At 37.5% G+C, this 11,556-nt stretch overlaps 3 protein-coding genes across 4 annotated transcripts; 1 reads left to right on the top strand and 2 right to left on the bottom strand.

Annotated features, from left to right (window-relative positions):
* The first annotated feature begins 311 nt into the window (after positions 1-311).
* On the top strand, positions 312-3,607 carry LOC18992504 (probable methyltransferase PMT2). The gene is made up of 7 exons (XM_006415910.2): positions 312-619; positions 1,045-1,702; positions 1,792-2,002; positions 2,099-2,393; positions 2,503-2,892; positions 2,983-3,060; positions 3,138-3,607. Exons 2-7 carry the CDS (start codon positions 1,052-1,054, stop codon positions 3,361-3,363), a joined length of 1,851 nt encoding a protein of 616 aa, XP_006415973.1. The 5' UTR covers positions 312-619; positions 1,045-1,051; the 3' UTR covers positions 3,364-3,607.
* Positions 3,608-3,813: 206 nt separating this feature from the next.
* Positions 3,814-5,851, bottom strand: LOC18992503 (origin of replication complex subunit 6). Of its 2 annotated transcripts, none has more exons than XM_006415909.2 (10): positions 5,655-5,851; positions 5,497-5,543; positions 5,299-5,403; positions 5,102-5,182; positions 4,834-4,945; positions 4,671-4,733; positions 4,491-4,578; positions 4,322-4,386; positions 4,084-4,180; positions 3,814-4,028 (listed from the first exon to the last, which is right to left on the bottom strand). In XM_006415909.2, exons 1-10 carry the CDS (start codon positions 5,772-5,774, stop codon positions 3,949-3,951), a joined length of 858 nt encoding a protein of 285 aa, XP_006415972.1. In that variant the 5' UTR covers positions 5,775-5,851; the 3' UTR covers positions 3,814-3,948. The 2 variants fall into 2 exon arrangements, with proteins under 2 accessions (XP_006415972.1, XP_006415971.1); XM_006415908.2 differs by having other exon boundaries at positions 3,814-4,010.
* Positions 5,852-6,092: 241 nt separating this feature from the next.
* Positions 6,093-9,194, bottom strand: LOC18992502 (cullin-3A). Its single transcript, XM_006415907.2, has 3 exons — positions 8,959-9,194; positions 8,585-8,803; positions 6,093-8,291 (listed from the first exon to the last, which is right to left on the bottom strand). The coding sequence occupies exons 2-3, from the start codon at positions 8,743-8,745 to the stop codon at positions 6,254-6,256; spliced, it is 2,199 nt and encodes a 732-aa protein (XP_006415970.1). The 5' UTR covers positions 8,746-8,803; positions 8,959-9,194; the 3' UTR covers positions 6,093-6,253.
* Positions 9,195-11,556: the final 2,362 nt, after the last annotated feature.

The following is an 11,556-nucleotide window of genomic DNA, read 5'->3' as shown; positions in this document are numbered from 1 at the left end:
TAATGCATTAACCTTTTTGAAAAATGATTCGTTTAAATTCATTCTAGACAAAAAGCTACTTAAAATCAATGTGAACAAAGTGAAAAAAGAAAAGGAAAAAGAAAGCGTCTAAAGAAATTAGCTAATATAAAAAGACGATTATAATCAGCCAATATAAAAAAAAAAACAAACCCGATTATAATCATCTAGAGAAATCAGCTTTTCTTTCAGTCTTTTTTTTTTTACTTTCTATAATTCTTCCGCCGATTTTAGGTTACCTGAATTTTAATGAATAAAAAATATAAAAATATCAGACGTCGATTTGATCTGCACAGTTTCCCCATCTCTCTCTATTTCTCTATGGCTCTGTTTTAAAAAGGGCAAAATAGATTACTCCCCGAAAATCAAAATCGCCAGCTTTATCCCTCTTTCTTCTCTTTTTTGACATACATCTCATGGGAGCGAGATGATGACGATTCACAGAAACTAGGGTTTTCCACAATTTATCTTACACGTTTCATCAATTCCTTCCTCCTTCATCATCATTTCCACCGACAACAACCTCGGGGAGAGTCTTGAGATTAATTGCTTCTGTTTAGCCAATTGTGACATTGGATCTCCCAGATTCGTTTCTATCTCTGTATGTTTCTGATTCCGACATATCTACTTCTTATTCCCTATGTTTGTTTGTTTGTTTATTTTTGCCAGATCGGGATTACTTCTAATTTGTTAATATTCCTTTAAAATAAACATCCTAGTTAAAGACTAGTGTTTTGGTGTAGCTTGCTTGGATCTCTTAATGTTTTCGTTAATCTTACGGATCTTTGTTAATTACGTTTATAATAGGAATTTATTTTTTGCTTCTTCCTGAAGACATCACGAAGTATATATATCTTTACGAATGTGAGACACATGTGTCTGATCTAGTTTAAATAATCTTAGTATAAATTGTCTTCATTTCGATCTGTTTCTTATGTCTTGATTGCTAATTGAAATCTAAAGCTTCACACTTTTTCTCTCTTGATCTGATTTGGAGCTGATCTGAGTTTACTTTTTTTATGTTAGATCAATCATGGCGTTGAAGTCTAGTTCTGGTGATGGTAAAACCAGAAGCTCTGTTCAGATCTTCATTGTGTTTAGTTTATGTTGCTTCTTCTACATTTTGGGAGCATGGCAACGAAGCGGATTCGGCAAAGGAGACAGCATTGCTCTTGAGATGACAAACAGTGGAGCTGATTGCAACATCGTCCCAAGCCTGAATTTCGAGACTCATCACGCAGGGGAATCGAGTATCGTTGGTGCTTCTGAAGCAGCAAAGGTCAAGGCTTTCGAGCCCTGTGATGCTCGTTACACGGATTACACTCCCTGTCAAGATCAGAGGCGTGCCATGACTTTCCCGAGAGATAGTATGATTTACAGAGAAAGGCATTGTGCTCCTGAGAATGAGAAACTCCATTGCCTTATACCAGCTCCTAAAGGATATGTAACACCTTTCTCTTGGCCCAAGAGTCGAGACTATGTGCCTTATGCTAATGCGCCGTATAAAGCCTTGACAGTTGAGAAGGCAATTCAGAATTGGATTCAGTATGAAGGTGACGTTTTTAGATTCCCTGGCGGTGGAACTCAGTTCCCTCAAGGTGCTGATAAGTATATTGATCAGCTTGCTTCGGTGATACCTATGGAGAATGGAACTGTTAGGACTGCTTTGGACACTGGTTGTGGGGTAACGTCTTATGCATGATTCTCTTTTGAGTTTGGAATTTTTCTACTTTTTTTTGCAATGTGAAATTGAGTGGAAACATTTTTCATTAGGTTGCGAGTTGGGGAGCATACCTGTGGAGCAGAAATGTGCGCGCAATGTCTTTTGCACCAAGAGATTCCCACGAGGCACAGGTCCAATTTGCTCTAGAGAGAGGTGTCCCTGCTGTTATTGGTGTTCTTGGCACCATAAAGTTGCCATATCCAACACGTGCTTTCGACATGGCTCACTGCTCTCGGTGTTTGATTCCTTGGGGAGCAAATGGTAAGAAAAGTTTCTACTTATTTAAAGAAATTGTCATTTGCTTTAGTCTAGAAAAAAATGATGAGTCTTAATGCTGTGTTTTGGTGTTTTAAACAGATGGGATGTACTTGATGGAAGTTGACCGTGTGCTTAGACCAGGAGGCTACTGGATTCTATCTGGTCCTCCAATCAACTGGAAAACCAACTACAAGGCATGGCAACGTCCCAAGGAGGAGCTTCAAGAGGAACAAAGAAAGATTGAGGAAGTTGCCAAACTTCTTTGCTGGGAGAAGAAGTATGAACACGGTGAGATCGCCATCTGGCAGAAGAGAGTCAACGATGAGGCATGCCGTTCAAGACAGGATGATCCTAGAGCCAATTTCTGCAAAACTGATGATACTGATGATGTCTGGTATGTACCATTAATTATATATAGAGTCTCTTATATATAGCCCTCATTTTTCTAACCTATCGACACTGTAAGTTTTAGTTTTGGCTCTAATCTGTCCATCTTCTCGCAGGTACAAGAAAATGGAGGCATGTATTACACCGTATCCCGAGACAAGTAGCTCAGATGAAGTAGCTGGAGGGGAGCTTCAGGTGTTCCCAGATAGGCTCAACGCAGTGCCGCCTAGGATCTCTAGTGGCTCGATCTCTGGTGTTACGGTTGATGCATACGAAGACGATAACCGGCAGTGGAAAAAACATGTGAAGGCCTACAAGAGAATCAACAGTCTACTTGACACGGGAAGGTACCGTAACATCATGGACATGAACGCAGGGTTTGGCGGATTCGCTGCTGCTCTCGAATCCACAAAGCTTTGGGTTATGAATGTTGTTCCCACGATCGCCGAAAAGAACAGACTTGGAGTTGTTTATGAACGAGGACTCATTGGCATCTACCACGACTGGTAAAGTCACAGATAGTTACTTCTTCTTCACACAAATTCTCCATTGTTTCTGGTTTGAAAGACTTTGTTCTGTGTGTATATGATTTTCAGGTGTGAGGCTTTCTCTACATATCCAAGAACATACGACCTAATCCACGCCAACCACCTCTTTAGTCTGTACAAAAACAAGTATGTATTTCTTATTTTTTTGTTTAAACACTTGTTAGTTTGAGTCTGCTAATGTATGAAACCGGAATGTTTTCTAGGTGCAATGCAGATGATATTCTTCTGGAGATGGATAGGATTCTCCGGCCAGAAGGAGCGGTTATAATCAGGGACGATGTTGACACATTGATCAAGGTAAAGAGAATCATCTCTGGGATGAGATGGGATTCGAAGCTGGTTGATCACGAGGATGGTCCTTTGGTTCCAGAAAAGGTTTTGATTGCCGTGAAGCAGTATTGGGTCACCAACTCCACCTCGGCTCACTGAAGTTTGTTTATTTCCCGATGGGACCTGACATTTTGATCAAAAGGATAGAGCTTTCGTCCTTAGGGGATGTGAGAGAGCTACAGTCTCGTCTTTGAACACTTTTTTTTTTCTAAGTATCTCTATTTTATTAATGTTATAGTTTATAATTTGTTTCCCAATCCAAAAACTTGGAACTTTGAGGTGTATCATTGAATTCTCGACTTTATAGTTTCTTAAATCAAAAAGCCAAGTAAGTTTGTTTATCTTTAACAAACTCTAATTTAGAGTACTCACCGAGTATATGATTTAAGTACAGCAAAAAGTATAGTGTATTCCTTACATACTTATCTCAAAAACAGGGCTAATAATAAGTAAATCAGTTGGTTTAGAACACCATGTTCACTCTATAATAATTTATTTATACATTTTTTGTCTTTATATATATATAAATTTTGTTTAGGAATTGCCAAAATTGTTGTTACTGAACAAACTGGTTTTTGGAAAAACATTTCTTTTCAAGAATTGTCATTTCCACAGTTTTTCATGAGATGAAAAGTAAAACAACAAGAAATTGAACTGCTTATGAGTCTGCCTATGAATCAACTTTCAACTCTTTGTCTCAGCCTTCTTCGAGAAATTGAGACTGGTCTGTATAACTTTCTTAGCTCCTGAAAAGAACACAATACCTAGAAACATCAGGAACAGAGAAACCATAGTATCATTCAATTTGCAGAAAGTTACCTTTCTCTGGATTCTTCTTGATAGAATCAACGACTGTAGATTTCCAGTCCTCATACTTAGCCTCCTCCATCTTCTTGTGTCTTTTATAACACGAAGACTGCATTCAAAATGTATAGTGAATCAGAGATGGTCACAAGTTTGGGAATAAGTACATCGCCATTAATGTACCTCTACTCAAATGTAGAGAGTGATTCTAGAATAGATTACAGCGAAAGAAGTTAGTCAGCCGTAAATGTACCTCATCATCAGATGAATATCCACCATCCTCTAGTCTCCTCTTTTCAGGTAACACATCAAGCAAGTCTGAGGAAAATTTGAACCTAATTACTAATTTTGTTCGATTGAAATATGTGCAGACTAGTAGAGATTATAATACAAGAAGAATAAACATACGGTATGGTCCATACCACGGTTTCCTTGAAAACCCTTTGCATCTTTCTTTTCCTTTGAGACCCCAACAAAGTCAAAGCAAAGGTCTGTCATGGATGTGGAGACCTGTTTTCATTAATCCGTCTCAGTACTTGAGCAATCGAATCAAAGCATTCGAGATAGTAGTGTGTCTAAATTAAAATAACAATGTCACTCACACAAGAGAATTCGGATTCTGATGTTCCACAAACCTCAATCAACCTAAGTTTATCTACCTTGAGCTGCAAAACAGATAACAAAGCTAAAGTTCAGATACGTTACGCCAACCCAAAAGATACACTGAACATCCATCAAAAGGAAAGAAATCCAGATATTAACTACCTTCTGCTTTTTGGCACACAAATAGAAAGCCGCAGCAGTAAAAACAGGTCTAGTAAAGTCAGCATTTGCCCGTCTTGATGATGGTAGTGATGCAAGAAACCTCTCCTTATACCTAGAGAAGCAACAAAAGCAGATGATTACAACATTCAAGCCTCTAGTTAAGAACGCAAACATGACCATGAATTCACTCCAAAGAGGCAATTTATCAAACACATAGCATGCAAAATCTTATGGAAAGACAATGATGTCATAAAGGGGAAAAGCTTACGAAGATAGAACATTTTGCACGGATTTGATTATCCTAACGCATCCAAACTGAATCGCCAATTCCTTTATATTGAGCTTACTCCTGAAATAGCACAAATTTAGAATAACAACACATCAATCAATATAACTCCATTTACAGATTCACGAAACGATTTACAACTCAAGTGGGAAAAAAGAAGGCTGGAAAAGGAAACCCACTTGATCCCAATAACGTTTTGCAGGCTATTGAATGATCTGGTGTATGCCTTTTCCGACATACCACTCAACTTAATCGCTGCCTGTCTGTCGAATATAACTTCCATCCTGCAATAGATCCGAATCGAGTGAGTGAGCGAGCTACTTCGATCACCAACCATGGAAACCACAGAATCAACACTATCAATTACACAACTTTACCTAGACGATGCGATCTCCAGACATATCACAGCTTTACAGATCTCACCCTGCGATCAATACATACAGAAAAAAAGAAATTCCGAGTGTGAACTGATAAGACGGAAGGGAATCAAAATCAAACACCGATTACAAATTGGATTCAGATTCGAGTATCTTACAACGCCGATGATGGATGAATCGAACTGAGCATCACAAAGACGGCGAATCTCGGCGGCTTTTCGGACCAGAAGCTTGCTGTTAGCGAGGTCAAGCTTCCTTGCGATGTTGGAGATATCCATATCTTTAATTCCGGCGGCTGCTGACAGAAAAGATTCCCAGACCAAGAGATGGATTTTCAAGATAATGTCAATTGAATCGCTACGAGAACGCTAATTAAAAAATTACAGTTGCCAACGTTTGGACAGAAAACGGAGTTTGGCGGGATTTTTTGTTCACTAATTGAAAATTTCGCGGCGTTTGATTTGTTTCCCCTCAAGCTTCTCGTAAACGGGCCTCGAAAAAAGGCCTTAGTTCGGCCCATAAATATCTTATCTCATAAAAGCTGATATACAGTGTGAGAATAAAACATGTTGCAAATGAAACATAATACGATCAAATAGAGGAAAACAAATTTATATTCGACCAACGGCAGCAACACAGTGTTTCGTCCGACTATAATTCAGAAGCTTTTACATTAACAGAAGAAACAAAGCACAAAAAAAACATAACAGGAAAGCGAAATTTTAAGGTTCTAGTTGTTTCGAAATTCATCAACTTATTAGGCTAAATAGCGGTAAAGTTTCCGGTCCGTGTTATCCCTTTCCAAGAAATCACGTTCAATGAGCGACTCGATTCTCTTCTTTATCTCAGTTGGGTTAGCCAGGAACCGTGGCTGCAACTGTTTTGTCACCTCTGCGATTATGTTGTTGTGGTCCAGTATTTTTCTCGACTTCATGATCCTCACAATGGCCGCTTCGATCTGAGGTTTCCTGTCTTCCTCCACTCTCTGTCTCGTCTCTTGCTTCTCCGGTTCCGTCTCCTTTTGCGCCACCACTGTTCCAATCTTCACTTTGTAAAACTTGCTCGTGAACTTGTCGTTCACAAAAAACGAATCCTCCTCTCCAATGTCTTTGCTCATGGGTTCTTTCTTTATCACGTTTTTCCCCTTCACACACGCAAGCGACTGCAAACAGCGTTTCAGATCTGATGCCGGGATTTCAGTGGCCTGTTCGATCTCTTTGTAGCTGAGCCGATCAGCGTTGTTGAACAACATGAGGACACACATCTGGAAAGTTGACACATTCAGCTCGTGTTTCTGACCCTTTCCAAAGACGGCTTTGATATCGGCTGTGCCCATGTTAGTCTGCCAGGACAATCTTCGACCCGTATGGGTTCCAAGGTAAAACGAACGGAACTTCTCACAGAGAACCGAGACTTCAGCTGGGAGATTACAAGGTACCGCAGGCTGTGTGGGCCAAGAACCAGTTGTAAGAACCTGAACAATAAGTGTTGGTCCTTCTGAAAGCTCGGGGTGGCTGCCATAAAACCCGCGCATTGTGTCCTCTGATGTCTTCATGTCAGTGAACATGCCTTCCAATTTTGAAGTGAACTGATACCCACATTCTGTCTTCAGTTTCACTATCAAACTTCTCTCTGCGTCATCCGACACGGTTTTGCCAGAGAGGAGCCTTTTAGCCAAATGCTGCTTGTAGTACTTCTCAAACACATCTTTCTCTTGCAAGTAGCGGAAGAGCATCATAACTTTATCAAGGACGACCTCCACATCCACTTCGGCGATACCCTTGAGTCCTTTCCGTAGCTTGTCATCAACGAACAAGGAGATGAACTCGGGAGATCGAGCATTCAAGTTTATGAAATACTCGAACGAAGAATTCAGCGCGTTCTGAAATGTTTTATCATTGCCGAACGCGGTGCTGATGATTTTGTCATACTTATCCCGCTCATCCAATAGACGCTGTACAAATTCCACCGGGTCCTTTGACTTTTCTGGATCAGTAACCAGTTGCTTTCCCATCTCCCTTAGATGCAAAGTCATAACGTCTCTGACAGTAACAAGACCATTTGTAACCCTGCGGAACAAGCTGTACATTCTACCCAAATCATCATACTTGTCATTCAGAAGCATATTAACCAGACCTGAATTCTCCATGTGAACCAGCCTCTGCATGTGGTTGGCAATCATCTCTTTCTCAACCACACTAGTAATCTTGTCTTCGCTCTTGGCATCCAAGTAGTGCGCTACCCTATCTATTTCTTCAGTCAGGCGTTTCTCTGCTTTCTTTAGGTAATCCCCACAATCACAAGATTCAATGAACTCCTGAGACTCGACCTTATAAAACTCAGAGGAAGCCTCCAAAAATGGCTTCTCAAAATCGTCCTGATACACAGATTCACCCAAGTCCATGAACATCTTAATCACATTCCTCATCAATCCCCTGTCTATGACTTCACCAGTCCGTTCCTTCTGGACTAGATCAAGAAGTGTGTTTAGAAGTCTTGCATGTATCTTAGGGAAATGCACTACGTTATCCCTCCACAAACTAAGCCCCATTGGATGAACGTGGGGCTTTTTGGTGCTCTCGATGTAAGTTCTATCCATATACATGAGAATGTCCCGTATCATTTCTAACGCTTTGTTGTGCTCATTCCACTTCTTGTTGAGCTCTTCTAGGAATGATCCTCCCTGAGCTGCCTCAATTAGCTTGGATTTTTCTTTGAGATGAGCAGTCATCGTGGCAATAAACCCGGTATACAGCTTCTCCCCAAACTTGTGCAGAACCATGTTGTAAGCGTTTCTGAGCCAATATACACAATAATTCAATTCAGAAAAATTTCCCTATGTGAAGAAACAAGGATATCATGAAAACTTCTCCCGGATAAAGAAATGAGAATCATTCTAAATTCCCCCAGCCAACAAGTTAACAAGAACACCAGCTGAATGAAAGAGAAGAGAGACTCACAACAACAGCTCAATAGAGAAAGTGCAAACTTTAACGAAGAAAATGATTGTTCCCAGAAACATTATCATTTGCAGAGATGTTATAAACATAAACCATGATTCAAGAGAGCAAAAAGAGACAAAAAAGACCTGTAAAGCTCTTCGAAGCTGAGGCCGCTAGCGTCTTGATTGTAAATCTGATGGATGGCACGCTCAAGAATCTGCCAAGTTTTATCGGCATATTTGGGATCCACCACGACTCGATGCTTAAACGCCTCTATCTGGAAATTCCTCTTCTTCTGATTACTCATATTCAAACACCCAGCGCTTGGAAAATGAAGATATCTGTGTTACAAATCGGACCTGAGCCTGAGCAGCCAAAACCCAGAAGGGATCACAAAAATTACCCAAATCAATCTAAGATTCCAAAAATCAACAGCAGAAAATAAATCCCAAGAAGTCTTTATTAGAATCGAATTATCGTTTAAGAAAAACCAGGTGGATCGAGGAAATCGGAGACTTACCGGAGAGAATCGGGAAAGACAGATGATCGGGTTAGGGTTTGGAATGTATTCTTGGCTTCCGGGATGAGATTTGGGAAGAAACTACACCGAATAATGAAAAACTAAAGGAGAAGCAAATGGATATTTTTGTATTACAGCGTCGGTGTTTAGATGTATAGATAGATAGAAATAGAAGATATCGGAGAAGCGATTTGTGAAGATGGAGGTTCTGTTGAAGATGATAGAAAGGGAAGCGGAAGAAATAATAGAAGTGGACTCTCTCGGTTTGGTTGTGGTTTCGGAAATATAAGATATACATAAAATAAATAATGCAGCACATTCAATCTTTTTTACTTTGGCACGTTGGTTAGGTAGTGTTATCTTTTTTTTTTCATAATCCAAGATCGATCCAGCTATTCACCATTTACCATTATTATTTTTTTCTTCCTACCGTTAAAGGTTTGATAGAGTTTACTGGCGAATAAGGCATTTTTCGTTTGCAAATTGGAGGTTTTATCATTTACCATTATTAAGTTTGAGGTTTGAAATACATGTCTTTGTGTCTAATCAAATTTTGGTGTAATACAATGTTAGTTAATATATATGAAAAAACCAAACAAAGACGTGAGAAAATCCATATTTGGCAGTTTTAGTTACTAAAATTATATATTTTAACACTTAAAAATGGATTTTTCTGTTTGAATGGATAGTAAAAACTTTAGATATTTTCTGAGATCAGAAAACATATGAGATCAGAAAACATATAAAGAAACAACATAAAAGAGATGGATAGTTTCTGAGTGTAATAGATTTGCGCGGTGTATTTGCTACTAAATGCGGTGTGTGATTTCATGACAACCCGATTATTGATAATAAGAGTATGTGTTATTTGCAAAAAGATTGCTTTGGTGTTGCAGCCACATGATGAACTTACTCTCATGATACATAATTGATGGAAGTGTTGTTGCAGTGAAAATTAGATTAATTCATATAAAAGAAAAACAAATTAACTTTACAGTGTTTACTATCATGCATAATTATAATTATTATATTTATCATGACAACAAAACCATCTCGTCGACATATTAACATTGTAACATCATCAATATTATATCATCACAACACCATCATTTTCTTCTTCTCTTCATAGTGATTAATTTTTAACTTTTCAGTATATTGTCGGTTTAATCTCAATGTCTTAAAAGATTCATGTAGTGTTTTTTCACCATTTCCACTTATTCTTCCAAAACTAAAAATGTATGACCTATAAATCTAGATTATTCTAACAAAAATATTTGCTTGTATTATATTTTTGGCGTCAAGTGATCAATTAAGGTGGTTGAAGTAATGAGACTAAAAGTTTCTTCAATCAAAATTTTAAACAATCTTTAACTTCTTTAATAGTTTGTAAAAAGTGTTTTTAGTAACCTATATAGCTAAGGATGGAAATTTTCATGTGTATTATAACCAATTGTCTTTCAATATGTAATCTTTCTGTTCGAGTAAAGATACTTTATGGAAATTTAATAAAGTAGATTGCTTAGGTGTTGCAGCCACATGATGAACTTACTCTCATAATATAGGACTGATGGAAGTGTTATTGCAGTGAAAATTAGATTAATTCATGTAAAAGAAAAACAAACTAACTTCACACCGATTACTATCATGCATAATTATAATCATCATATTTGTCATGACAACAAAACCATCTGGTCAACATATCAACATTGTAACATCATCAATATTATATCATAATAACACCATCATTTTCTTCTTCTATTCATAATGATTAGTTTTCAACTTTTCAGTATATTGTCGTTTAATCTCAGTGTCTTAAAAGATTCATGTAGTGTTTTTTCATAATTTCCACGTATTCTTCCAAAACTAAAAATGTATGAATAAATCTGAATTGTTCTAACAAAAATATTTGCTTGTATTATATTTTTGGCGTCAAGTGATCAATTAAGGTGGTTGAAGTAACGAGACTGAAAGTTTCTTCAATCAAAGTTTTAAACAATCTTTAAATTCTTTAATAGTTTTTAAAAATTGTTTTTAGTAACATATATAGCTAAGGATGGAAATTTTCATGTGTATTATAACCATTTGTCTTTCAATGTAATTTTTCTATTTGAGTAAAGATACTTTATGTGGTTTTTCCAATTCTTCTGTAATCAATTTTATACTTAATCTTGATATATATTATTTTGATTTTTAAGAAAACATAAACATTATGAACTGTAAGTTAATAGTTGACCACATTTTTTAGACCACCTTATTTTTTCACTAACCTTCCAATGATTTGAATCCATCTAATTTTATTTGGAGAATAATAAAAATGTGAAAAATTATATTAATACTGTTGCAATTGAGGGAATTGATCAAGTTCCAACAAAAACAGCACAAAACTTGCACATATGTGTCATTTTCAGTCATGCTGATGCTATAATTTCTATGATTTGTGTCTGAGGACTCTCCATTTTTGGTTATAGTTTTGAAACTATATTACATAGAGAAATTAAAAAAAAATTGGGCACAACTTGTTTCATACTTTAGCGCTCTGGTTAACTATAGTGTTAACTAAGTTTATCTCATAAGTTCAACATCCATGTTTTGCTTTTG

The sequence above is a fragment of the Eutrema salsugineum genome, unplaced genomic scaffold (assembly GCF_000478725.1).
Source record: "Eutrema salsugineum unplaced genomic scaffold, Eutsalg1_0 scaffold_5, whole genome shotgun sequence".
In the NCBI taxonomy this organism is placed as follows: domain Eukaryota; kingdom Viridiplantae; phylum Streptophyta; class Magnoliopsida; order Brassicales; family Brassicaceae; genus Eutrema; species Eutrema salsugineum.
This window is presented reverse-complemented; position numbering and strand designations above follow the sequence as displayed.

Coding starts and splice junctions, on each gene's coding strand:
- LOC18992504 (XM_006415910.2), top strand. CDS start 1,052: ATGGCGTTGAAGTCTAGTTCTGGTGATGGTAAAACCAGAAGCTCTGTT. Junction 1,703..1,791: donor CTTTGGACACTGGTTGTGGG/GTAACGTCTTAT, acceptor ATTTTTCATTAG/GTTGCGAGTTGGGGAGCATA. Junction 2,394..2,502: donor GATGATACTGATGATGTCTG/GTATGTACCATT, acceptor ATCTTCTCGCAG/GTACAAGAAAATGGAGGCAT.
- LOC18992503 (XM_006415909.2), bottom strand. CDS start 5,774: ATGGATATCTCCAACATCGCAAGGAAGCTTGACCTCGCTAACAGCAAG. Junction 4,734..4,833: donor TGTGTGCCAAAAAGCAGAAG/GTAGTTAATATC, acceptor TCTGTTTTGCAG/CTCAAGGTAGATAAACTTAG. Junction 4,387..4,490: donor GGGTTTTCAAGGAAACCGTG/GTATGGACCATA, acceptor AATTTTCCTCAG/ACTTGCTTGATGTGTTACCT.
- LOC18992502 (XM_006415907.2), bottom strand. CDS start 8,745: ATGAGTAATCAGAAGAAGAGGAATTTCCAGATAGAGGCGTTTAAGCAT. Junction 8,292..8,584: donor AGCTTCGAAGAGCTTTACAG/GTCTTTTTTGTC, acceptor ATATTGGCTCAG/AAACGCTTACAACATGGTTC.